This window comes from Oncorhynchus mykiss, chromosome 5 (genome assembly GCF_013265735.2).
Source record: "Oncorhynchus mykiss isolate Arlee chromosome 5, USDA_OmykA_1.1, whole genome shotgun sequence".
Taxonomy (NCBI): Eukaryota; Metazoa; Chordata; class Actinopteri; order Salmoniformes; family Salmonidae; genus Oncorhynchus; species Oncorhynchus mykiss.
Window position 1 is genome coordinate 47956487 of NC_048569.1, and position 27177 is coordinate 47983663.

At 42.4% G+C, this 27177-nt stretch overlaps 1 protein-coding gene across 2 annotated transcripts; it reads left to right on the forward strand.

Moving 5' to 3' along the window:
• The first annotated feature begins 313 nt into the window (after positions 1-313).
• klhl8 (kelch-like family member 8) lies at positions 314-26533 on the forward strand. Of its 2 annotated transcripts, none has more exons than XM_036977724.1 (10): positions 314-442; positions 9003-9231; positions 9603-10151; positions 10402-10588; positions 10849-10992; positions 20354-20465; positions 20585-20753; positions 22982-23141; positions 25483-25684; positions 25921-26533. In XM_036977724.1, the coding sequence occupies exons 2-10, from the start codon at positions 9025-9027 to the stop codon at positions 26042-26044; spliced, it is 1854 nt and encodes a 617-aa protein (XP_036833619.1). In that variant the 5' UTR covers positions 314-442; positions 9003-9024; the 3' UTR covers positions 26045-26533. The 2 variants fall into 2 exon arrangements, with proteins under 2 accessions (XP_036833619.1, XP_021458868.1); XM_021603193.2 differs by lacking the exon at positions 314-442 and adding an exon at positions 622-882.
• Positions 26534-27177: the final 644 nt, after the last annotated feature.

Here is a 27177-nt window from a genome sequence, read left to right on the forward strand (position 1 = left end):
TTGGGTGTATTTGTGAACTACAAGTGGCCCAAAGCAGCAAGAAAGATCTTGGGGGTATGTCAAATCTGTCTACTTTTTAGTATCTTGTTATTGTCATGCTACAAATCCTCAGACACTGGTTTACTGGCATCCCTGTCTGTCTATTTCACGCTCTCTGTAGGTGGGTACTGTGGTTTGAAGTCTTCTCCTGATGGTAGTAGGAATTGAAGGGGCTGTTCTCTACCGAGGATCATGACATACAGACACCTCCATTCATTTCATGAGTCATCTTCCTTGTGTTATACAACGAGTAGCCAGCAGTTGAAGCTTACATTTTTCTGAGTCAGTAGAGCCTCTGTCTGGGTGGAAAGTTCACTTGAAAGGGCCATGCTTAAATTCATTAGGATGTCTACGGTGTAATTATTTGCAAACAAGACACTCTAGTTTGACACTGAGAAATATGGTAAGAATGTCTATATCTCTCTCCATTATTTCCTGAAACTTCTATTTTGTGTGGGATAGGGGTTTGCATACTTTTGTCTTGCCTAGGGCGGCAGAATGTCCAGGACCGGCCCTGTCTAGGACCTTTCTAGAGGAAGTATTTACGAGCAAACCCCGAATATCAAACCAATATCCAAACTAAAAAGAAATGTAATGCGGTGTATGTGTTTAATTTATAAGATGTACTTTTTTGAAGTAATAGATAACGCATGTATTATTTACTGTATCTTTCAATGTTAACATGTTTCATATGATGACAACTGCGCTGAGCTGGAAGTCGACCACATCTCCCATAAAGCATTGCAAATTACAACATCTTTGCTAAAACGAATCGAATTGGTTATTTCTTCACTGCAAGAAATGCAATTGGATTGAAGTGTGCATGGAGTTGTACAAGCTGAGGTAACAGAAAAAAATACATTTGTTTCATGTAGATTGTCTCAAAGTGTCCATGTATTAAATGTGCAGCAAGGCTGGCATTAATTCGTTTCCTCCACATCTTGCATTAGTGATTTGATGTCAACAAGTTCAGGATATTATGTCAGCTAGCAAGCTAACGTTGGCTAACTTTCCTTGTTGTTAGCTAGCAAAAATATACGGCAATAGCTAACTATTATTTTAAGTTTCCCATACTACTACGGACTTACTTGCACTGCAAAATAAGAGAGATGCAGACTTTCTGACATCTAACGTTAGACGCTTGCAACCTGTAAAGTTAGCTAGCCAATGAAGGTAACGTTTGCTAGCTAGTTTGCTCTAGCATCCTATTTACCTAGCTAGTATTAGCATGTTAGCTAGCGCAACAATAAACATAACTAGGTGAGCTTATTTGGTTAAACATAAATATGGAGCAGGTGGATAGTTGGCTAGCTATGGTTTGGTTGGTTGCCAAAGACTAACTAGCATAGTAAGCAAGGTGTTGGTTGTCCAGAAGGTCAACTTTAGCTTCTCAATGCCATTTGTCCATAAGCCCTGAGACATGCTGTAATTGCTCTCTGGCCATGTGTCACTGAACATACGGTCATACTGTAACAACAGTGCTGTTATGTTTTACTTATTCAGTCTTCAACCTCATTCAGAGAGATATTTATTGTTCGATGGGTCAGGGTAACTTTAACACATGGCATTGGGACACATCTGCTTAGTAAAATCATGGTGGATGAGACGGGGCAGCCTAATTAACCTATTGCAGAGAGACTCGCATAGAGAAACATGGCTCTAAAAACTGAAGATGTCCTTTTTCAGTTCTGGGAAGTAGATTAAGTAATTAGATATGACAAAAGTAGGTTGATATGGTGACGTGTTTGCTTTGTGTGTGTCTCATCATGGCTACACATGTCACTTTGCACAGTGGGAATCCCTGATTCAAAGCTGGCACACTGTCAAACAGTTGGCAATGAGCCTTGTCTCTCTCTCTCTCACACACACACACACACACGGATAGAAAACCCCAACTGTTGGTGGACTGAATTTTAATAAGGGTATGGTGCACTTGCTTTCAACCCTAGTCAGTTAATTTACAGTACCAGTCAAAAGTTTGGACACACCTGCTCATTCAAGGGCTTTTCTTTATTTGTACTATTTTCTACATTGTAGAATGAAATGAAATAACACATGGAATCATGTCGTAACCAAAAAACTGTTAAACAAATCTAAATATATTTTTAGATTTTTCTGAGTAGCCACCCTTTGCCTTGATGACAGCTTTGCACACTTGGCATTCTCTGAACCAGCTTTACCTGGAATGCTTTTCCAATAGTCTTGAAGGAGTTCCTATAAATGCTGAGCTTTTGTTGGCTGCTTTTCTTTCACTCTGCGGTCCAACTCATCCCAATCCATCTCAATTGGGTTGAGGTTGGGTGATTGTGGAGGCCAGGTCATGTGATGCAGCACTCATCACTCTTGGTAAAATAGCCCTTACACAGCCTGGAGGTGTGTTGGGTCATTGTCCTGTTGAAAAACATATTCTAGTCCCACTAAGCGCAAACCAGATGGGATGGTGTATCCCTGCAGAATGCTGTGGTAGCCATGCTGGTTAAGTGTGCCTTGAATTCAAAATAAATCACTGACAGTGTCACCAGCAAACCACCATCACACCACCTCCATGCTTCACGGTGGGAACCACACATGCAGTTCGTCTACTCTGTGTCTCACAAAGACACGGCGGTTGGTAGCAAAAATCTCACATTTTGACAGATTTCCACCGGTCTAATGTCCATTGCTTGTGTTTCTTGGCCCAAGCAAGTCTCTTCTTATCGGTGTCCTTTTTGTAGTGGTTTCTTTGCAGCAATTTGACCATGAAGGCCTCATTCACGCAGTCTCCTCTGAACAGTTGATGTTGAAATGTCTGTTACTTGAACTCTGAAGTGTTTATTTGGGCTGTAATCTGAGGCTGGTAACTCTAATAAACGTATCCTCTGTAGCAAAGGTAACTCTTCCTTTCCGGTGGTTGTCTTCATGAGAGCCAGTTTCATCATAGCGCTTGATGGTTTTTGCAACTGCACTTGAAGAAACTTACAAAGTTCTTGACATTTTCCGGATTGGCTTACCTTCATGTCTTAAAGTATTGATGGCCTGTTGTTTCTCTTTGCTTATTTGAGCTGTTCTTGACCTAATATGGACATGGTTTTCTACCAAATAGATCAATCCTCTGTATATCACCCTGATTGGCTCAAATGCATTAAGAAGGAAATTCCACAAATTAACTTTTAACAGGGCACACCTGTTAATTGAAATGCATTCCAGGTGACTACCTCATGAAGCTGGTTGAGAGAATGCCAAGTGTGTGCAAAGCTGTCATCAAGGCAAAGGGTGGCAACTCTCAAATATAAAATACTCTTTCTTTGGTTACTACTTTTTGCCTTATTATTATTCGACCATGCTGGTAATTTATGAACATTTGAACATCTTGGCCATGTTCTGTTATAATCTCCACCCGGCACAGCCAGAAGAGGACTGGCCACCCCACATAACCTGGTTCCTCTCTAGGTTTCTTCCTAGGTTTTGGCCTTTCTAGGGAGTTTTTCCTAGCCACTGTGCTTCTACACCTGCATTGCTTGCTGTTTGGGGTTTTAGGCTGGGTTTCAGTACAGCACTTTGAGATATCAGCAGATGTACGAAGGGCTATATAAAATAAATTTGATTTGATTTACTACATGGTTCCATTAATTTTATTATATAATGTAGAAAATAGTAAAAAATAAAAAAAATAGTTTTTATTTTATTTAACTAGGCAAGTCAGTTAAGAACACGTACTTATTTATAATGACGGCTTACACCAGCCAAACCCGGATGACGCTGGGCCAATTGTGCACCGCCCTATGGGACTTCCAATCACGGCCGGTTGTGATACAGCCTTGATTCATACCAGGGTGTCTGTAGTGACACATTTAGCGCTGAGATGCAGTGCCTTAGACCACTCTGCCACTCGGGTGCCCTTTGACCACATTATCTCTGCAGTATATGTCTTCTGCCCTTTGAGCTCGGTAAAATACTGAGGCTTTGTGTTGCTGAGGTGTTGTCACATGGAATCTATTCAGTGCTAGAAAGCTCACTAGAGGCCACATAATCTGTCAAGTGTGGGTGGAAATGTGTTCTCGTTTGTGATGCTCCATTTTCAAGCTGTGCCATATTTGTTTGGCAGGAGAGAGACCTCCACACTTGGCTGGGGCTCAATGGCATCTGTCCTACATCTCTCTATTGCCAACAGTGTCATCATACATTGAGCCTCCTGTGAGAATTAGCCTGACCTCTTTTTCCATTGAGTGTGCACTTGTGAGGGAGAGAACAGAACAGACTCAACTTGAGCATTTGGTTGGCTGTAGGCCAAATGTACTGTTCTAAAGTCCTCTACCTTCTCACAAGCTTCCTGAATTGTCCTGATAGGGCAATTCGATAGAAACAGAATTGTGCTGAGACTCAGATTGTTCACTTTTAAAATGTATGCCAAACAAAAACTATTGATTTCAAAGTTCAACAAACCATACAACTCCATGCACAAGGACTACTTTTAACAATTCACATTTTACAAAAACACATTTACTGGAAAAACTGTGTAATGCAAAATGTGCTAACACAATTTCTGTAAAATCTCTCTCTGACCACGTTTTCCAATTAAAGATTCAACAATGTCTGCAGAAATAATGGGGTGTCAGCCAGGATGTCAGTTAGCCGGCAATTTAGCCTGCAATTTGTCGTCTTTCGGACTGTTTAAATAAAACTGTTGCCGGCCAAAAGTACTGGGAGGAAAGAAAATACTATTGCAAAATAATGCTTTTTATTCATTAATAGAAAACCAGTTGACTTAAATACCATCATGTTTATTGTTCTAATTTGCATAATTTAGTGGAGTTAAATTGGTCTGTGTATTTTTGTTAGTCATTATGTCCCATTCAAGTCCATGCAACAAGCTATTAGTGCGTCACCCACCACTACAATGTGAGCTGGAGGCAGTATGCATTTTGAGTTCATTCTTAATTGTTTGAAACTTGAATGTTTTATTTAATGTTATGAGGCATGTCTTACCTTGCTTCAAAGTAGCTTGTATGCAAAATCCAACCGTGGAAAATATTTTTATTTTCATAAAGACTTCATAAGCTGTTCTGCGTGCCAGTTATTCTTTTCATAAGCACATTTTCATGGAACAGTTTAATTTCAATAATAATTGTTTTTATTTCTCAATCATTGTCATATGGGTAATAATAAAAATCGGAATTAAAATGGTAATCTGAAAGTCTAATGCGGGATCACCAGCCCTACCATATGGACACATCGATACACTGGTCCATTGGCAGCTAAAGAAATGAGCGCATGGAACTCGTAGCCTATAGGCCATTGCTCATTCACACCGAGGATTAGTGATTATCGAGGTGGAGCCAGAAGCATACCACCCTGCATCCCACTGCTGGCTTGCCTGGGAAGCTAAGCAGGGTTGGTCCTGGTCTGGCCCTGGATGGGAGATCAGATGCTACTGGAAGTGGTGTCGGAGGACCAGTAGGAGGAACTATATCCTCCGGTCTAAAACAAATATCCCAATCCCCCAGGGCAGTGATTGGGGACATTGACCTGTTTTGGGTGCCGTCTTTTGGATGGGATGTTAAACGGGTGTCCTGGCTCTCTGTGTGATCTTTAGTGACCATGGTTCTTATTGTAAAAGTAGGGGTGCTAACCCCGGTGTCCTGGCTAAATTCCCAATCTGGGCCTCATACCATCATGGCCACCTAAACATTTATTTTTTGTATTTTTATTTATTTAACCATTTATTTTACTAGGCAAGTCAGTTAAGGACGAATTCGTATTTACAATGACGGCCTACAGTGGGTTAACTGCCTTTTTCTGGGGCAGAACAACATTTTTTTTTACCTTTTCAGCTCGGGGATTTGATCCAGCAACCTTTTGGGTTACTGGCCCAACGCTCTGTTAGGTTCTAATTCTCCGAGTAAAAACTCAACGGACACATTGAAAGCTCAACCCAAGTTTATTCTTCCCAGAGGGTCAATACAGCTGCATTAGACAAAGACATGGTTTCACCCGTGAAAGTATACAAATGCCACTTTGGGTGGAGTTTCCTCTTTATCGCTAAACATTGCATCATTATTGCTAGGGAGGGGGCTGAGTGTTAACGGTTCCTCCCCTTATCACTATTGCCACGTGACCATTTTCCCTGCACTCAGCCCCTCCCAAGCTTCATTATGGCACCCCTAATGTCTCTTTTATAACTATTGATTAAGGATGCATGATATATCGGAATCGTCCGACATTAGCTAGAAATGCCAACATCGGTATCGGCCGACGTTGTCTAGTTTATTAACGCCGATGTGCAAAACCGATGTGAAAGCTGACGTGCATACCTAAACTCAGAAAAAAAGAAACATCCCTTTTTCAGGACCCTGTATTACACAGATATTTTGTAAAAATCCAAATAACTTCACAGATCTTCATTGTAAAGGGTTTAAACACTGTTTCTCATGCTTGTTCATTGAACCATAAACAATTAATGAACATGCACCTGTTGAACGGTCGTGAAGACACTAACAACTTACAGACGGTAAGCAATTAAGGTCACAGTTATGAAAACTTAGGACACTAGAGAGGCCTTTCTACTGAATGAAAGACACCAAAAGAAAGATGCCCAGGGTCCCTGCTCATCTGCGTGAACGTGCCTTAGGCATGCTGCAAGGAGGTATCAGGACTGCAGATGTGGCCAGGGCAAGAAATTGCAATGTCCATACTGAGACTCCTAAGACAGCGCTATAGGGAGACAGGACACAGCTGATCATCCTCGCAGTGGCAGACCACATGGAACAACAACTGCACAGGATCGGTACATCTGAACATCACACCTGCGGGACAAGTACAGGATGGCAACAACAACTGTCCGAGTTACACCAGGAACGCACAATCCCTCCATCAGTGCTCAGACTGTCCGCAATAGACTGAGAGAGGCTGGACTGAGGGCTTGTAGGCCTGTTGTAAGGCAGGTCTTCACCAGACATCACCGGCAACAACGTCGCCTATGGGCACAAATCCAACTCCACTGGACAGCACTGTCAAAAAGTGCTCTTGACTGACGAGTCAAGTTTTTGTCTCACCAGGGGTTATGGTCTGATTTGCGTTTTTCGTCGAATGGATTAGGCGTTACACCGAGGCCTGTACTCTGGAGCGGGATCGATTTGGAGGTGAAGGGTACGTCATGGTCTGGGGTGTCTGGGGTGGTGTGTCTAATCATCGGACTGAGCTCGTTGTCACTGCAGGCAATCTCAACGCTGTGCCTTCCCCAGAAATGTCCGGGAACTGGCAGGTGCCTTGGTGGAAGAGTGTGGTAACATCTCACAGCAAGAACTGGCAAATCTGGTGCAATCCATCAGGAGGAGATGCACTGCAGTACTTAATGCAGCAGATACTGACGGTTACTTTTGATTTTGCCCCCTCCTTTGTTCAGGGACACTTTATTCCATTTCTGTTCGTCACATGACTGTGGAACTTGTTCAGTTTGTCTCAGTTGTTGAATCTTGTTATGTTCATACAAAATTCAAATATTTACCAATGTTAATTTTGCTGAAAACTTAGGAAAATAGGATGTTTCTATTAACGTACAGTAGCAAGAAAAGGTATGTGAACCCTTTGGAAATACCTAGATTTCTACATCAATTGGTATTGATCAAATTGGTATTTGATCTGAACTTCATCTAGGTCACAACAATAGACAAACACAGTCTGCTTCAACTAATGACACAAATTAAACAATGAAGGTGCTGGAGGAAACGGGTACAAAATTATCTCTAGATAATATCTAATAATATCATCAACCATGTGTAGTTAACTAGTGATTATGATTGATTGTTTTTTATAAGAAGTTTAATGCTAGCTAGCAACTTAACTTGGCTTACTGCATTCGCGTAACAGGCAGTCTCCTTGTTGAGTGCAACGAGAGAGAGGCAGGTCGTTATTGCTTTGGACTAGTTAACATGTAGCAAGATTGGATCCCCCAAGCTGACAAGCTGTCGTTCTGCCCCTGAACGAGGCAATTAACCCTCTTGAAGCTAGGGGCACTATTTTCATTTTTGGAAAAATAACGTTCCCAGAGAAAATGGCCTATTCCTCAGGACCAGATGCTAGAATATGCATATAATTCTGTCGTAACCGGCCGCGACCGGGAGGTCCGTGGGGCGACGCACAATTGGCCTAGCGTCGTCCGGGTTAGGGAGGGCTTGGTCGGTAGGGATGTCCTTGTCTCATCGCGCACCAGCGACTCCTGTGGCGGGCCGGGCGCAGTGCACGCTAACCAAGGTTGCCAGGTGCACGGTGTAGCCTCCGACACATTGGTGCGGCAGGCTTCCGGGTTGGATGCGCGCTGTGTTAAGAAGCAGTGCGGCTGGTTGGGTTGTGTATCGGAGGACGCATGACTTTCAACCTTCGTCTCTCCCGAGCCCGTACGGGAGTTGTAGCGATGAGACAAGATAGTAGCTACTACAACAATTGGATACCACGAAATTGGGGAGAAAAAGGGGTAAAAAAATGTTTAAAAGAAAGAAAGAAAAAATAATATGCATATAATTGACAGCTTGGGATAGAAAACACTTTAAAGTTTCCAAAACTGTAAAAACATTGTCTGTGAGTATAACAGAACTGATAGTGCAGGCGAAAGCCTAAGAAAAATCCAATCAGGAAGTGACTCATGTTTTGTAACTGTTGTATTCCTATGCACCCCTATTGGCCATTGAAAGGGATATCAACCAGATTCCTTTTTCTACGTATTCCCTAAAGTGTCTACAGCATTTTGACGTAGTTTCAAGCCTTTATGTTGAAGAATGAGTGTAAACGACTACATTGTGTAAGTGGCCAGCTGAGGGCTCTATTTAATCTAATAACAATTAAACAGATAATGATTCGATAAATAGCATTCATCACATTAATGATAGTCAAGTCACGACAGTGCTCATGGGTCCTTTAACATGTAAATGACAGATTTATTGTTTGAGAGCATTTTTTATCTCCCATTCTTTTTGACCTCTCTTCCCTAGGTTCGGCTCCCTGTAGACGGTGATGGCCCCAGGTGATATGGTGCCGGAACATGCCAAGCAGCATAAGCTCAAGCAGGAGAAGGAGAAGCTTCAGAGCACCACCAGGCCTGATGGAGACTCTGAGCCAGATGGATCTTTTGTCTTTGAGGCCCACGAGGCATGGAAGGACTTCCACAACTCTTTGCGCCAGTTCTACGAATTGGGGGAGCTCTGTGATGTTACACTGAAGGTAGGCAAAGTATGGCCCTGTTGTCACAATACTCTTCATACTCAGTTAGCCATATCATGGTAGGAAAAGTAAGTAAACATGAAACTGAAGTGTCATTTTTGACGACAAAGCCTTTTCATGTCTGTTTTTGTGAAGTTTAATGGAGACCAGTTAGGCCTATTGAATCGAATTAGTTTGAATCGTTGAATAGTTGGTGAAAGCCCTCGTCTCTTTTTTTATTTTTTTTTATTTTTTTAAAGGCTCAATTGAACCAACTGAAGCTTGTGGAATGAATAGCTCAGGGAATTAATAACTTTTGAGCTGACATTAACTTGTTTCTGCCCTTTCTCCCTCCCTCTCCCTGTCTTTCTCTCTGTTCTCACCGTGTTCAGGTGGGAAGCAGGCTGATACCATGCCACAAGCTGGTGCTGGCCTGTGTCATCCCTTACTTCAGGGCCATGTTCTTGTCTGAGATGTCAGAGGCCAAACAGGACCTGATAGAGATCAAGGACTTTGACGGAGATGCCATCCACGACCTGGTGCGTTTTGCCTACTCCTCCCGCCTGACCCTGACAGTGGACAACGTGCAGCCTCTTCTCTATGCAGCCTGTATTCTGCAGGTGGAGTTGGTCGCCAGGGCCTGCTGTGAGTACATGAAGGCACACTTCCACCCCTCCAACTGTTTGGCTGTCCGCACCTTTGCCGAGAGCCACAACCGCGTCGACCTGATGGACATGGCGGACCGTTATGCTTGCGAGCACTTCCGGGAGGTGGTGAACTGTGAGGACTTCATGTGCGTGTCGCCTCAGCACCTGAGAACCCTGCTGTCCTCCAGCGAACTGAACATCCACTCTGAGACACAGGTTTACAATGCTGCTGTCAAGTGGCTGAAGGCCAACCCCCAGCACCATGAGGCCTGGCTGGACCAGATCATGACTCAGGTCCGATAGTAGTTGCACACATCTCAGTCTTTGCATTTTAATGAATTCTCAGATGTAGGTATGTTTGTTGGTGCTTATGTGTTTCTGTGTGTACATTGACTTTGTTGTCTGTTTATGGAGTTTTTGCATTACCACTACTCCTGTGTGTGGTGTTTGAATCTGTGCTGTGTTACCCGGCTGCCCTGCAGGTGCTTCTGTGTTTTATGTCCGAGTTAATGTTAACTCTGTGGTATATATGCGTGTCCTGTAGGTGCGCCTCCCCCTGCTCCCAGTAGACTTCCTGACAGGCACGGTGGCCAAGGAGGAGATGATCAAAAGAAATCTGAGCTGCCGGGATCTGCTGGATGAGGCCAGGAACTATCACCTGCACCTCAGCAACAAGATGGTGCCTGACTTTGAGTACTCAGTCCGCACCACACCTAGGAAACATACTGCAGGTAACAGACTGGTTGCCTGTCCAACTATTAAGCAATCAACTACGTAATAGGGTTGAGCTTGTACAATGCAGAACAATGATCAAGAAAAAGCTGGAATTCCTGCAATTCTTCATGTCACTTGTATTTATTACGAGCCTGACAAATAACAAAACCTTCGGTCTTTTGATTCCTCTGAGTGTGTATTTATATGTTGAGCTGGCATTGCAGTGTTGTTTTTTTCACTGGTCCTGCTCTGACCTTTGCACCCCAACTCTCCTCAGGTGTATTGTTCTGTGTTGGTGGCCGGGGAGGTTCTGGTGACCCGTTCCGCAGCATCGAGTGTTACTCCATCAGCAAGAACAGTTGGTTCTTCGGGCCTGAGATGAACAGCAGGAGACGCCATGTTGGAGTAATTTCTGTAGGAGGTGAGAGATGGAGGGATGAGAAAGGTGAAAGGAGAGATGGTGAATAGATGGATATAGGATTCTAGTGGCCAAAAGCCTGTTTTAGCATGGGTAGCGCCATTGAGGACTTTCATCATTTTGAAGGAGTCAACAGGGTGGGACTTCCAATGGGTTAAGGAAGGATCAAATGACTCCAACTGGGTCATCAAGAGGGATCAGCCAATTAATTGCACTTGTGAAGAAGAAAATTGGAGATGGCCTCAATGGCATTGTCCATGCTCTGACGCCTTAATTAGACGGATACAGTGATGCGATGTCTATGGTGTTGGGAGAACATGGATGCAGCGACTCACCGATACACATCGGTCCCCAGTTCAATTGTTTAAGATGCAAGCGCATCAGTATGCGGAAGCCAAAACCGATCCAAATGACAACCGATTACAACGTTACGAATTGCTGGTTCACTAACGTTTTTTACTCATTCTTTTTTTTCTGCCTTATTCCAAAAATGCTTATTTTTGAATTGAAGCGTCCTCCTTCAGCTTTTTGAACTTTTATGCATGTAACTGCGTATGACATTGATCTACAAGTCAGATAACAACTGTTTGTACAGTGTGGGAGATGCAGCTGCTCATGCCAACAAGAGGTAGGCCTACCCTATCCCTTTTTCAAATATTCGTAGGCTATGTCTGCGCGGCACCTTTAGCATTCAGATGTTTGTAAAATGGCTTTTGCAATATTAAATCATGGGCTTTATTAATTGAGGGATAACCCATGTAATTTGCTGAGTCATTGTTACCAATATGCTGTGTAGGCTACCGGAGTGGACACATCTCACATCTTGTGATTGTACCACTAGCTGCTGATTGGGGCTTTTTGACTGCCAGATTATCCATATGAAATGTTTTTGGTAGTTCTCCTTTAAACAGTCATTTTTACATGAACAGGGTAAAGGTGTAATTTCATAACAAGGACAGCAATCATTTTTGCAAGCCGTACTGGTCGGAACCGGAAAAGACAGCAGCTCTCCTCTGTAAAGTTCCAAACGGTCAAAACCATTTGCTTTTGAGACAGAGGTGAAATCTGAAGCTGTTATAAAAATTGTTATTTAACGGTCAAAAGTTTGGACACACCTACTCCATTCAGTTTTTTTTACTGTTTTCTACATTGTAGAATAATTGTGAAGACAAACTAAGAAATATAGGAATCATGTAGTAACCAAAAAAAGTGTTAAACAAATCAAAATATATTTGAGATTCTTCGAAGTAGCCACCCTTTGCCTTGATGACAGCTTTGCAAACAATTGGCATTCTCTCAACCAGCTTCATGAGGTAGTCACCTGGAATGCATTTCAAATAACAGGTGTGCCTTGTTAAAAGTACATTTGTGGAAAGTACACACTTTTTCATTTCCCCGCTGTATCAGACCAAAAAAAAAAAACATCAGTATGGCTCTAGTCATAATTTCTCAAGGTAAGTGTTGACATATTACTAGGTCAAAATTGTTTTATCTGCTACATGACAAGTTAATCAGTGGGTGATGAGGATTTCAGATAAAAAGTGGGGGGATGAAAACAACTTTCCCATCTTATAGTGGTAGATGGTCAGTCTACACTATTGCATCATACATGCAGGCGCAGCATATGTTTTACTATTGTTACAGGCTTTGGTTTTTCAATTATGTTTTGAGGTTGGACTTTAGCACGTATGGCTCGTTATCACTTAGGGCGCACCGATTGGCTTCACCTCGTTAGTCATTATGTGGTTGCATCTTTGAAGCCTATTCTTGCTTTTGACAAACCTTTCAGCAGGGTTCTGGTGGAATGCGTTGGTCCTTTGCCCAAAGCCAAGACGGGTGGTAACCAGTTTCTCTTAACCATTATGTGTGCTGCCACTTGTTTCCCCGAGGCCATTCCACTGAGGAAAATCACGACTCCCAGTATCGTTAAGGCCCTGGTGAAATTATTTTCAACGTTTGGACTTTGTACTCTTTGCAGTGTAGGAAGTTGTTCAGGGATCTCTTGGTTTTAGTCCGAATGAACTTGTTTGGACATCATGTCAGACTTTCAGCACGCTTATAGGAAAGGACATTCAACATTTACAGCACTTACACAAGTGACTGATGATTGGTTGAGAGAAATTGATGATTAAAAGATTGTGGGAGCTGTTTTGTTAGACTTCAGTGTGGCTTTTGACATTATCGAGAGTCTGCTGATGGAAGAACGTATGTGTTACGGGTTTAGACCCCCTGCTTTATTGTGGATAAAGAGCTACTTGTCTAACAGAATACAGAGGGTGTTCTTTAATGGAAGCCTCAAACATAATCCAGGTAGAATCAGGAATTCCCCAGGGCAGCTGTCTAGGTCCCTTACGTTTTTCAATCTTTACCAATGACATGCTACTGGCTTTGAGTAAAGCCAATGTCGTGACTTTACTTTCATTAATCCAATGACTGTTATTTATCGAATCAGCAAACTATTTTAACATTTTTGGGATAGGGGGCAGCATTTTCACTTTTGGATGAATAGCATGCCCAGAGTGAACTGCCTCCTACTCTGTCCCAGATGCTAATACATGCATATTATTAGTATTGGATAGGAAACACTGAAGTTTCTAAAACTGTTTGAATGATGTCTGTGAGTATAACAGAACTCATATGGCAGGCGAAAACATGAGAAAAATCCAACCAGGAAGTGGGACATCTGAGGTTTGTAGTTTTTCAAAGCTTGGCCTACCGAATACACAGTGTCTATGGAGTCAAGTTGCACTTCCTACGGCTTCCAATAGATGTCAACCGTCTTTAGAAACTTGAATGAGGATTCTACTATGAAGGAGGGGCTCATGAGACCTCTTTGAGTCAGTGGTCGTGCAGAGTGCCTTGGTCTCATGACGCGTGCTCCCGACAGAGTTACCTCTCGTTCCAGTGCTTTTCTTCAGACATAGGAATTCTCCGGTTGGAACATTATTGATGTTTTATGGTAAAAACATCGTAACGATTGATTCCATACATTGTTTGACATGTTTCTAAAGGACTGTAATGGAACTTTTTGAGTTTTTGTCTGGACGAAGTGCTTGCGCCTCAAGAAGATTAATTAGTGGGCTGAACACGCTAGCAACAAGTGGCTATTTGGACATAAATGATGGAGTTTATGGAACAAATCAGTCATTTATTGTCGAACTGGGATTCCTGGGGCTGCCTTCTGATGAAGATCATCAAAGGTAAGCAAATATTTATGGTGTTATTTCTAACTTCTGTTGACTCCAAAATGGCAGATATTTCTCTGGCTGTTTTGGGCTCTTAGCACCGTTCTCAGATTATGCTTTTTCCGTAACGTTTTTTTTATTTTTTATCTGACACAGCGGTTGTATTAAAGAGAAGTCTATCTTTAATTATGTGAATAACAGTTGTATCTTTTATCAATGTTTATTATGAGAATTTCTGCAAAATCACCGGATGTTTTGGAATCAAAACATTACTGCATGTAAGGCGCCAATGTAAACCTGAGATTTTTGGATATAAATATGCACATTATCGAACAAAACATACATGTATTGTGTAAAATGATGTCCTATGACTGTCATCTGATGAAGATCATCAAAGGTTAGTGATTCATTGTGTCTATATTTCTGCTTTTTGGCTGGAAAAATTGCTTTTTTTTTTTTTACTTGGCTATGACCTAACATAATCCAATGTTGTGCTTTCGCTGTAAGCAGGAGCAGGTTGTGCTTTCACTTTTCAACAGAATGTTGTCAAGGAGTTCCGCTAGCGGAACGCCTGCACTAGAAAGGTTAAAATAGTAATGTAATAATTAACTCATTACGAATTTGGGGCACCACGAGAGCGGTTGTTTAGAGTTACCATCTCCTGAATTCTCTGAATGTCTTTACTTATTACATCCATAAAAAACATATTAATCATATTCTGAACAGTCGTAAACTCCTGCATCTGCAAAATCCCCAGCCTTACTTATGATTCAGTACTACACAAATTGGTTTAATTATGAACTAAATGATAACACAGAATAAACATACACATTAGGAGAAGGTCCCTGGCAGACTGACACAACATATGGCAACTTGCTACACAACGACATGACGAGGGAGGGAGCTTAACTTCTTATGGCTGCAATCCCGTTAACGGGAGCGATATGACAACAGCCAGTCAAAGTGTAGGGCGCCATTTTCAAAACATCAAAAATCTCATAATTAAAATTCCTCAAACATTCATGTATCTCATACAATTTTAAAGCTATTCTCGTATTCTCATTGTGTCCGATTTCAAATATGCTTTGCAGCAAAAGAACCACAAACGATTGTTAGTTCACCACATAGCCACAGATAAACACAGCCATTTTTTTCCCCAGTAGAAGAGAGGAGTTTCAAAAAGCACAAATAGAGATAAAATTAATCACTAACCTTTGATGACCTTCATCAGATGACACTAATATGACTTCATGTTGCACAATACATGTATGTTTTGTTTGATAATATGAGTTTACATTGGCGCATTACATTCACTAGTTCCAAAAACATCCAGTGATTTTGCATAGTCACATCATTCAACAGAAATACTCATCATAAATGTAGATGATAATACACATGGAATTATAGATGGAACGCAAGTGGGTACCATGAGGAATAAGCGTGATCAGAAAATGGCCGCTTGATAGACACCTGATGCATTCTGCTCTCATTCACTCCCACAACACCATAGAAGTCTCATTTAAAATGTATATTATTGGTTGACATCTAGTGGAACCCCAAGGCAGTGCAACATCAATATCTCAAGGGGATTTCATTGGGGACTCTGAATACATACAAAGCTCAGATTTATCACTTCCTGTTTTGATTTCAACTCAGGATTTTGCCTGCCATATGAGTTCTGTTACACTCACAGACATCATTCAAACAGTTTTAGAAACTTTAGAGAGTTTTCTATCCAATACTAATAATAATATGCATATAATAGCAACTGAGACTGAGGAGCAGGCCGTTTACTTTGGGCAACTTATTCATCCAAGCTACTCAATACTGCCCCCAGCCATAAGAAGTTAACAGAGCTGCACTTAGTTCCATAATGGGTGGCAAGGAATAAGTCGTAAATATTTCAAAAACTAAAAGCATTGTATTTGGGACATATCATTCACTAAACCTCATAAATCTTGTAATAAATAATGTGGAAGTTGAGCAAGTTGAGGAGTAACCCTGGATTGTAAAACTGTCAGTGTAGACATTGTTAAAAATACCTAAAGTTGTATTACAAAAGTAGTTTGAAATGTTTTGGCAAAGTTTACAGGTAACTTTTGAGATATTTTGTAGTCAGGTTGCACAAATTGGAAGCTGTTTTTTTTCTGGCTCAAACGCGCCAAATAAATTGACATTTTGGATATATATGGACGGAATTAATCGAACAAAAGGACCACTTGTGATGTTTATGGGACATATTGGAGTGCCCACAAAAGAAGCTCGTCAAAGGTAAGGCATGATTTATATTTTATTTCTGCGTTTTGTGTGGTACCTGCAGGGTTGAAATATGCTATTGTCTCTTTGTTTACGCTTGTGCTATCATCAGACAATAGCTTCTTATGCTTTCGCCGAAAAGCCTTTTTGAAATCTGACATGTTGGCTGGATTCACCATGAGTGTAGCTTTAATTTGGTTGTGTGATTTAATAAAAGGTTGAATTTTATAACATTTTTTTTTATTTGGCGCTCTGCATTTTTCCTGGCAATTGGCCAGGTGAGACATTTGCATCCCGCCTATCCCAGAGAGGTTAATGTTGTAAATGACTATTGTAGCTGGAAACAGCAGATTTTTTATGTAATATCTACATAGGCGTACAGAGGCCCATTATCAGCAACCATCACTCCTGTGTTCCAATGGCACGTTGTTAGCTAATCCAAGTGTATAATTTTAAAAGGCTAATTGATCATTAGAAAACCCTTTTGCAATTATGTTAGCACAGCTGAAAACTGTTGTTCTGACTAACGAAGCAATAAAACTGGCCTTCTTTAGACTAGTTGAGTATCTGGAGCAATATCATTTGTGGGTTCAATTAGTCTCAAAATGGCCAGAAACAAAGACTTTTCTTCTGAAACTTGTCAGTCTATTCTTGTTCTGAGAAGTGAAGGCTATTCCATGCGAAAAATCGGCAAGAATCTGAAATTCTCATACAATACTGTGTACTTCTCCCTTCACAGAACAGCTCAAACTGGCTCTAACCAGAATAGTGGTGAATAGGAGTGTGAGGCCCCGGTGCACAACTGAGCAAGAGTACAAGTACATTAGTGTCTAGTTTGAGAAACAGGCTCCTCACAAGTCCTCAACTGGCAGCTTCATTATAAATAGTACCGGCAAAAATACCAGTCTCAACATCGACAGTGAAGAGGTGAGTGGCCTTTCAGACCGCTTTTTCCCACAGTTTGTTACGTTACAGCATTATTCTAAAATGTATTACGTATTTTGTTTTCCCTGAATCTATGCACAATCCACCATAATGACAAATTAAAAAAGATTTTAAAGATTTTTTGCAAATGTTTTAAAAATAAAAACAAATGCCTTATGCAGATAAGACTCAAAATTGAGCTCAGGTGCATCCTGTTTCCATTGATCGTCCTTGATATTTCTACTACTTGTTTGGAGTCTAGCTGTGGTAAATTCAATTGATTGCACATGATTTGGAAAGGCACACACTTGTCTATATAAGGTCACACAGCTGACAGTGCATGTCAGCAAAAACCAAGCCATGAGGTCGAAGAAATTGTTCCTATAACTCCGAGACAGAATTGGGTCGATGCACAGACCTGCGGAAGGGCGCCAAAACATTTCTACAGCATTGAAGGTCCCCAAGAACACAGGGGCCTCCGTCATTCTTAAATGGAGGAGGTTTGGTACCACTAAGACTCTTCCTAGAGCTGGCCGCCCGGCCAAACTGGGCAATCAGGGGAGAAGGGCCTTGGTCAGGGAGGTTACCAAGAACCTCATAGTCACTCTGACAAAGCTCCAGAGTTCCTCTGTGGAGATGGGAGAACCTTACAGAAAGACAACTATCTCTGCAGCACTCCACCAAATCAGGCTTTTATGGTAGAGTGGTCAGACTGAAGCCACGCCTCAGTAAAAGGCACATGACAGCCCACTTGAAGTTTGCCAAAAGGCACCTAAAGACTCTCAGGCCATGAGAAACAAGATTCTCTGGTCTACTTAAACCAATATAGAATATAGATCATGAATTCCATGCATCACGTCTGGAGGAAACCTGGCACCATCTCTACGGTGAAGCATGGTGGTGGCAGCATGTTGTGGGGATGTTTTTCAGCGGCAGGGGCTGAGACTAGTCATGATCGAGGGAAAGATGAACAGCGCAAAGTACATAGACTGGGGAGAACGTTCACCTTTCAACAAGACAATGACCCTAAGCACACAGCCAAGACAACACTGGAGTGGCTTCGGGTCTCAATGTCTCAACTCCAGAGCCCGGAGTTGAACCCGAAATAATTCTCTGGAAACCTGGAAATACCTGTGCAGTGACGCTCCCCATCCAACCTGACAGAGCTTGAGAGGATCTGCAGAGAAGAATGGAAGAAACTGCACAAATACAGGTGTGCCAAGCTTGTAGCGTCATACCCAAGACGACTCGAGGCTGTGATTGCTGCCTAGTGATTGCTCCCCAAGCCATAAGACTGCTGAACAACTAATCAAATGCCACCCGGACTATCTATATTGACCCCCCCTTTGTTTTTACACTGCTGCTACTCGCTGTTTATCTATGCATTGTCACTTTACAAATTACCTTGACTATCCTGTACCCCTGCACATTGACTCTGTACCCCCTATATATGTATATACAGTGCCTTGCGAAAGTATTCGGCCCCCTTGAACTTTGCGACCTTTTGCCACATTTCAGGCTTCAAACATAAAGATATAAAACTGTATTTGTTTGTGAAGAATCAACAACAAGTGGGACACAATCATGAAGTGGAACGACATTTATTGGATATTTCAAACTTTTTTAACAAAACAAAAACTGAAAAATTGGGCGTGCAAAATTATTCAGCCCCTTTACTTTCAGTGCAGCAAACTCTCTCCAGAAGTTCAGTGAGGATCTCTGAATGATCCAATGTTGACCTAAATGACTAATGATGATAAATACAATCCACCTGTGTGTAATCAAGTCTCTGTATAAATGCACCTGCACTGTGATAGTCTCAGAGGTCCGTTAAAAGCGCAGAGAGCATCATGAAGAACAAGGAACACACCAGGCAGGTCCAAGATACTGTTGTGAAGAAGTTTAAAGCCGGATTTGGATACAAAAAGATTTCCCAAGCTTTAAACATCCCAAGGAGCACTGTGCAAGCGATAATATTGAAATGGAAGGAGTATCAGACCACTGCAAATCTACCAAGACCTGGCCGTCCCTCTAAACTTTCAGCTCATACAAGGAGAAGACTGATCAGATGCAGCCAAGAGGCCCATGATCACTCTGGATGAACTGCAGAGATCTACAGCTGAGGTGGGAGACTCTGTCCATAGGACAACAATCAGTCGTATATTGCACAAATCTGGCCTTTATGGAAGAGTGGCAAGAAGAAAGCCATTTCTTAAAGATATCCACAAAAAGTGTTGTTTAAAGTTTGCCACAAGCCACCTGGGAGACACACCAAACATGTGGAAGAAGGTGCTCTGGTCAGATGAAACCAAAATTGAATTTTTTGGCAACAATGCAAAACGTTATGTTTGGCGTAAAAGCAACACAGCTGAACACACCATCCCCACTGTCAAACATGGTGGTGGCAGCATCATGGTTTGGGCCTGCTTTTCTTCAGCAGGGACAGGGAAGATGGTTAAAATTGATGGGAAGATGGATGGAGCCAAATACAGGACCATTCTGGAAGAAAACCTGATGGAGTCTGCAAAAGACCTGAGACTGGGACGGAGATTTGTCTTCCAACAAGACAATGATCCAAAACATAAAGCAAAATCTACAATGGAATGTTTCAAAAATAAACATATCCAGGTGTTAGAATGGCCAAGTCAAAGTCCACACCTGAATCCAATCGAGAATCTGTGGAAAGAACTGAAAACTGCTGTTCACAAATGCTCTCTTGGTTCAGTTCAGTAGTGTGTTTTCTCATAGGTGTATTTTCTTCATTAGGTTTGGCGTGCATTATAGAATCTCCCAGGGATGGTCTGAGCACAGAGACTGATAGTTCAGCTTGCTTCCACTCTAAAAAGCCTATTCGCTTGAAATAAACTAGCTTCAGGCTATGAACAAAACAGGAGAAAAGCATCTACAGCTCTTCTTTGGTTTCATTCCACACTAGAAGCTTTTCTTAAACACTTTCAGGGAAGTCAGATTTTTTTTTTTTTTACTATATCCTTCCTCAGGTAAAGTGTATGCAGTAGGGGGCCATGATGGTAGTGAACACCTGGGCAACATGGAGATGTTTGATCCTCTCACCAACAAGTGGATGATGAAAGCTTCCATGAACACTAAAAGGTATGTAATGTCTGGCAAAAGGCAAATTTAAGTAGAAATGTAGTTTTACAGCCAAAAAATACCTAATTATACTCACACTCATACTACTCATACTGAACTATTTTCATTGCTGTGTGAAGGAGAGGCATAGCTCTGGCAGCTCTGGAAGGTCCTATCTACGCCATCGGTGGTCTCGATGACAACTCCTGTTTCAACGATGTAGAGAGATATGACATCGAGAGCGACCACTGGAGTGCTGTGGCACCCATGAACACGCCCAGAGGTGGAGTGGGCTCTGTGGCCTTAGGGGTGAGAACAGGACACTCTAGACACCTGGCTAGACTGATCATATACTAAACTCAGCAAATAAAGAAACGTCCCCTTTTCAGGACCCTGTCTTTCAAAGATAATTAATACAAATCCAAGTAACTTCACAGATCTTCACTGTAAAGGGTTTAAACTGTTGCTCATGCTTGTTCATTGAACCATAAACAATTAATGAACATGCATCTGTGGAACGGTCGTGAAGACACTAACAGCTTACAGATAGTAAGCAATTAAGGTCACAGTTATGAAAACTTGGGACACTAGAGAGGCCTTTCTACGGACTCTGAAAAACAGCAAAATAAAGATGCCCAGGGTCCATGCTCATCTGCGTGAACGTGCCTTAGGCATGCTGCAAGGAGGCATGAGGACTGCAGATGTGGCCAGGGCAATACATTGCAATGTCCGTACTGTGAGATGCCTAAGACGGCACTACAGGGAGACAGGACGGACAGCTGAACGTCCTCGCAGTGGCAGACCACCACCAGGAGTGATGGTCGGATTTGCGTTTATTGTCGAAGGAATGAGCGTTACACCGAGGCCTGTACTCTGGAGCGGAATCAATTTGGAGGTGGAGGGTCCGTCATGGTCTGGGGCGGTGTGTCACAGCATCATCAGACTGAGCTTGTTGTCATTGCAGGCAATCTCAACGCTGTGCGTTACAGGGAAGACATCCTCCTCCCTCATGTGGTACCCTTCCGGCAGGCTCATCCTGACATGACCCTCCAGCATGACAACGCCACCAGCCATACTGCTCGTCTTGTGCGTGATTTCCTGCAAGACAGGAATGTCAGTGTTCTGCCATGGCCAGCGAAGAACCCGGATCTCAATCCCATTGTGCACGTCTGGGACCTGTTGGATCGGAGGTTGTGGACTAGGGCCATTCCCCCCAGAAATATCCGGGAACTTGCAGGTGCCTTGGTGGAAGAGTATGGTAACATTTCACAGCAAGAACTGGCATATCTGGTGCAGTCCATGAGTAGGAGATGCACTGCAGTACTTAATGCTGTAACAGATACTGACTGTTACTTTTGATTTCCCCCCCCCCCACACATTATTCCATTTCTGTTCGTCACATGTCTGTGGGACTTTGTCTCAGTTGTTGAATGTTGTTATGTTCATACAAATATTTACACGTTAAGTTTGCTGAAAATAAACGCAGTTGACAGTGAGAGGACGTTTCTTTTTTTGCTGAGTATATTATGGATCAAGTGTTCATTAGGGCACACCATAGCAACATTTTTCAAAACATTGTGCAGCAGAAAACAAGTGTCTTTCATTCCGATAGTTCTTCCCTGTTTTGTGCCTAGTTGACACGACCCAGGTGTTACATCACATTTATACAAACACTCATCACACATGACATCCTTAGATGCTTTTATAACATTTTTTTTTATCATTGACATCGAGTAAAGAGATTTTATCCCCCGAGCTGTTTGTGATTTGAAGTCTGTGTTCGTGTGCATAATAACAGGCCATAATAACAGTTAACCCTATCAGTCCAGAGACCCCAGCAAAAATCTGCTTTCCATTTATCTGACTTTCATTTAACTGCATGTCATGCCCTTTTTACTCTATTTAGCCTCACAATGAAGAGTTTTACCATTTTCTTTTCAGGTCAACCAGGGCTCAAGTAGAACACAAAACAAGTTGACATAAACAGTTGCATTCATGAGTTTGACCAATGTCAATAAACAAATAAGGTCCACCCTGATAGATGAAGGTACAGAAATTGTTTGCTCAGTGGGAAATTAATATACAACTAGTCAGTGACAAGTTTGTGGAGTTTGACATCAACTATGTGATCTTATTACAGTATTTTAGACTATGTCCTTGGATTTCCTATGATCTTTTATGTAGATGAACCCATTAACGACTCTTGTGTAGCTTGTGAGCATCATTAGTTACATGAGCATGTTTGTGCATCTTTTCATAGTTTTTAATGTGTAGCTCAAACCGTTCTGACCTGGCCCCAGGTCCTTGTCTCACAAACGCCACTCTAGCTCAGCCCTAGTTAATCACACATACTAATGGATGCAGCAGAAATAAATTAATCCAATGGTACAACCCAGAAGTCTGTGGCTCAAACACACCATGTTTAAAAGGGGTTAGAAGTCCAAATCACACTGATGTCGTGGTGGAACTCAATGGGTTAATCCTCTCCTCCCCTGTCAGAGTTAGACCTTTATGTTAACACTCTCCTGTCCTGTCAGAATCACGTGTATGCTGTGGGGGGTAACGACGGTGTGGCCTCTCTATCCAGTGTGGAGAGGTTTGACCCACATCTCAACAAGTGGACAGAGGTCAGGGAGATGGGCCAGAGACGGGCAGGGAACGGAGTCGGCGAGCTCAACGGGTGTCTCTATGTAGTGGGTAAGAACACAGCTCAGCACCCCTGCAATTACATTTTAGTAATCGTGGGGGGGGATGGGGACTATGGATCTGTCTCTGTATGTACGTTAGTCACGCAATATCTGGCACCAGCTGGCCCGATTTCTTTCTCTTTTTTTTAATGAAACTTGAGTGAATGATACATCATGCAGTAGAGAGCTGGCATTTACAAAATTGCACTGATTTGTTCAAGGGGGGGACGCTAGAGTAATCGACTTGAATTCTGTACTTTGAACAAGCACTTCTCCTGTCCTGTTCAATAATTGTCACTAATTGGCCCATCTGCCTGAGAGGGCGCTGCATAATTTGTGGGGGATGACATGTTTACTGTTTAGCAAATGGTCATATCCAGAGTGACTTACAATTAGAGGTCGACCGACTATGATTTTTCAACGCCGATACTGATTATTGGAGGACCAAAAAAGCCGAAACCGATTAATCGGCCGATTTTTTTTAAAATAAATAAAAAGGTATTTATTTATTTGTAATAATGACAATTACAACAATACTGAATGAACACTTATTTTAACTTAATATATTAACTTAATACATCAATAAAATCAATTTAGCCTCAAATAAATAATGAAACATGTTCAATTTGGTTTAAATAATGCAAAAACAAAGTGTTGGAGAAGATAGTAAAAGTGCAATATGTGCCATGTAAGAAAGCTAACGTTTCAGTTCCTTGCTCAGAACATGAGAACATATGAAAGCTGGTGGTTCCTTTTTAACAGGAGTCTTCAATATTCCCAGCGAAGATGTTTTAGGTTGTAATTATTATAGGAATTATTGGACTATTTCCCTCTATACCATTTGTATTTCATTAACCTTTGACTATTGGATGTTCTTATAGGCACTTTAGTATTGCCAGTGTAACAGTATAGCTTCCGTCCCTCTCCTCGCTCCTCCCTGGGCTCGAACCAGGAACACAACGACAACAGCCACCCTCGAAGCAGCGTTACCCATGCAGAGCAAGGGGAACAACCACTCCAAGTCTCAGAGTGAGTGATGTTTGAAATGCTATTAGCGCGCACCCCGCTAACTAGCTAGCCATTTCACATCGGTTACACCAGCTTCATCTCGGGAGTTGATAGGCTTGAAGTCATAAACAGTGCAATGCTTGACGCACAACGAAGAGCTGCTGGCAAAACACACGAAAGTGCTGTTTGAATGAATGCTTACGAGCCTGCTGCTGCCTACCACCACCCAGTCAGATACTTGTATGCTTGTATGCTCAGTCAGACTATATGCAACGCAGGACACGCTAGATAAACTAGTAATATCATCAACCATGTGTAGTTAACTAGTGATTATGATTGATGGATTGTTTTTTATAAGTTTAATGCTAGCTAGCAACTTACCTTGGCTTACTGCATTTGCATAACAAGCAGTCTCGAGAGGCAGGTGGTTATAGCGTCGGGCTAGTTAACTGTAAGGTTGCAAGATTGGATCCCCCGAGCTGACAAGGTGAAAAAATCTGTCGTTCTGCCCCTGAACGAGGCAGTTAACCCACCGTTCCTAGGCCGTCTTTGAAACTAAGAATGTGTTCATAACTGACTTGCCTAGTTAAATAAAGGTGTAAAAAAAAAAAACGGCCAAATCGGTGAGAACTTGAAATCGGCCCTAATTAATCAGCCATTCCGATTAATTGGTCGACCTCTACTACAATCCGTGCATTCAATCAAAGTAGGTAAAACGACCACATTTCGATTCACCACATCATTGGAAATGAAACCTTCTCATACTTCACATCATTCCACTGGCTGCTTATTGCTATGGGGCACATGCTCCCCCCCACTCGCACACATGAACATGAAACAGGAGGGAGAAAAGTTATTGTTTTGTCAAGTTGGTTGCTAATTAAAAGCGATCCATGTGGATTGGGTAATTTTATTGTGTTGCTGAATTTGAAGAATCATCTAAAGCTGTTTCAGAGCTCTGGCCTGACTTTTAGCTGACCCTAGTTTGCATGAGTCAGCATTGGTGTGTTTGGAGGAGGAAAAGCTACTGATAACCTCAGTCTATGCATTGACCTCAGTGGATGGAGTAGCTCTTTATTGAATGTCTGCAGCTTCACTGACTGCATAATGCTATTCAAGACTTAAACAAGATATCACACTGTGGATTGATATGTGACTTAGACTCTGTTATTCAAAGCAATTTACAGTGAGTGCATAGATTAGTATGTTTGTGATCCCTGTGGGAATTCAACCCACAACCTTGGCGTTTCTAGCACCACACTCTTACCAGCTTGAGCCAGCTTTTCAAGAGTACAACTTAGACTTGTATTTGATTCTGTCTTTCGGTCTGTCTGCTCTGTCAGGTGGTTTTGATGACAACTCCCCGCTGAGTTCTGTGGAGCGTTTTGACCCCCGTCTGAGTCGCTGGGACTACATCTCTGAGCTGACCACGCCCCGGGGCGGAGTGGGTGTGGCCACGGTTATGGGTTGCGTGTTTGCGGTCGGAGGTCACAACGGGAACATCTACCTCAACACAGTGGAAGCCTTTGACCCCCGTATGAACAGGTGAGCTGGAGCTGGATGGGAAGTGGTTCTGTTCAGGTGAGACATGGGTTGTATCGGGTCAGCTAAATCAAGCGAACCCATTTTATAAAAGAGTATCTCTGGCCTACTAGACCAGCACCTGTACACTGGACACCGTTTATAGTATCCTGTTTGTTTTTTACAGTTGAAAGGAAATTCTACATTTTAGAGCAGTTAGTCTGATGTTGACGTTTATATTGATCTGTGTGTCTCCTCAGATGGCAGCTGGTGGGGTCGGTGTCTCACTGTCGGGCCGGCGCAGGAGTGGCTGTCTGCTCCTCTCACATCAGCCAGATCAGGGACGTGGGCCAGGGCTCCAGCAACGTGGTGGACTGCATGTGACCTGTGATCCCTGAGCTGACCACACCGACCAACTGCACGAGCAGACCAACCCAAGCACTCAACCACACTGTCACTGAACAGGAGCACTAGTGGTTGTTCCTTTAAGCACTGACTGGAGGGTTCTCCCCAAAGATTGTAAGAGGAGCGCTGCACCACCTTGTGAACTAGCTGCGCCACTTTGAGAAATAAAATACTTAACAATTAAAGTTATCATATAAGGCAACTGTTTTTGCTCTAGATTGCAGGAAATGGCACTTACAGGTGTTAAAAAAAAAGTGAAAATGGCTGATAGTTGAGCTTTAGACATCATATTAAACAGGCCTTGAATATCAACTTGTATTTTAAGAGCAACAAGTTAGTACTTACAATGCATTCGGAAAGTATTCAGACCCCTTGACTTTTTCCACATTTTGTTACATTACAGCCTTATTCTAAAATTGATTAAATAGTATCCCCCCCTCATCAAGCTACACACCATACCCGATAATGACAAAGCAAACCATTTTTGGAAATATCACATTTACATAAGTATTCAGACCCTTTGCTCAGTACTTTATTGAAGCATCTTTGGCAGCGATTACAGCATTGAGTCTTCTTGGCACACCTGTATTTGGGGAGTTTCTCCCATTCTTCTCTGCAGATACTCTCAAGCTCTATCAGATTGGATGGGGATCGTCGCTGCACAGCTATTTTCAAGTCTCTCCAGAGATGATCCGATCAGGTTCAAGTCCGGGCTCTGGCTGGGCCTCTCAAGGACATTCAGAGACTTGTCCCGTAACCACTCCTTCGTTGTCTTGGCTGTGTGCTTAGGGTCGTTGTCCTGTTGGAAGGTGAACCTTCGCCTCAGTCTGAGGTCCTGAGCACTCTGGAGCAGGTTTTCATCAAGGATCTCTGTACTTTTCTCTGTTCATCTTTCCCTCGATCCTGACTAGTCTCCCAGTTCCTGCCGCTGATGGTGCCAGGTTTCCTCCAGATGTGACGCTTGGCATGCTGGTCAAAGAGTTCAATCTTGGTTTCATCAGAACTGAGAATCTTGCTTCCATCTGGCCACTCTACTGTAAAGGCCTGATTTGGTGGAGTGCTGCACAGATGGGAGAACCTTCCAGAAGGACAACCATCTCCACAGAGGGACT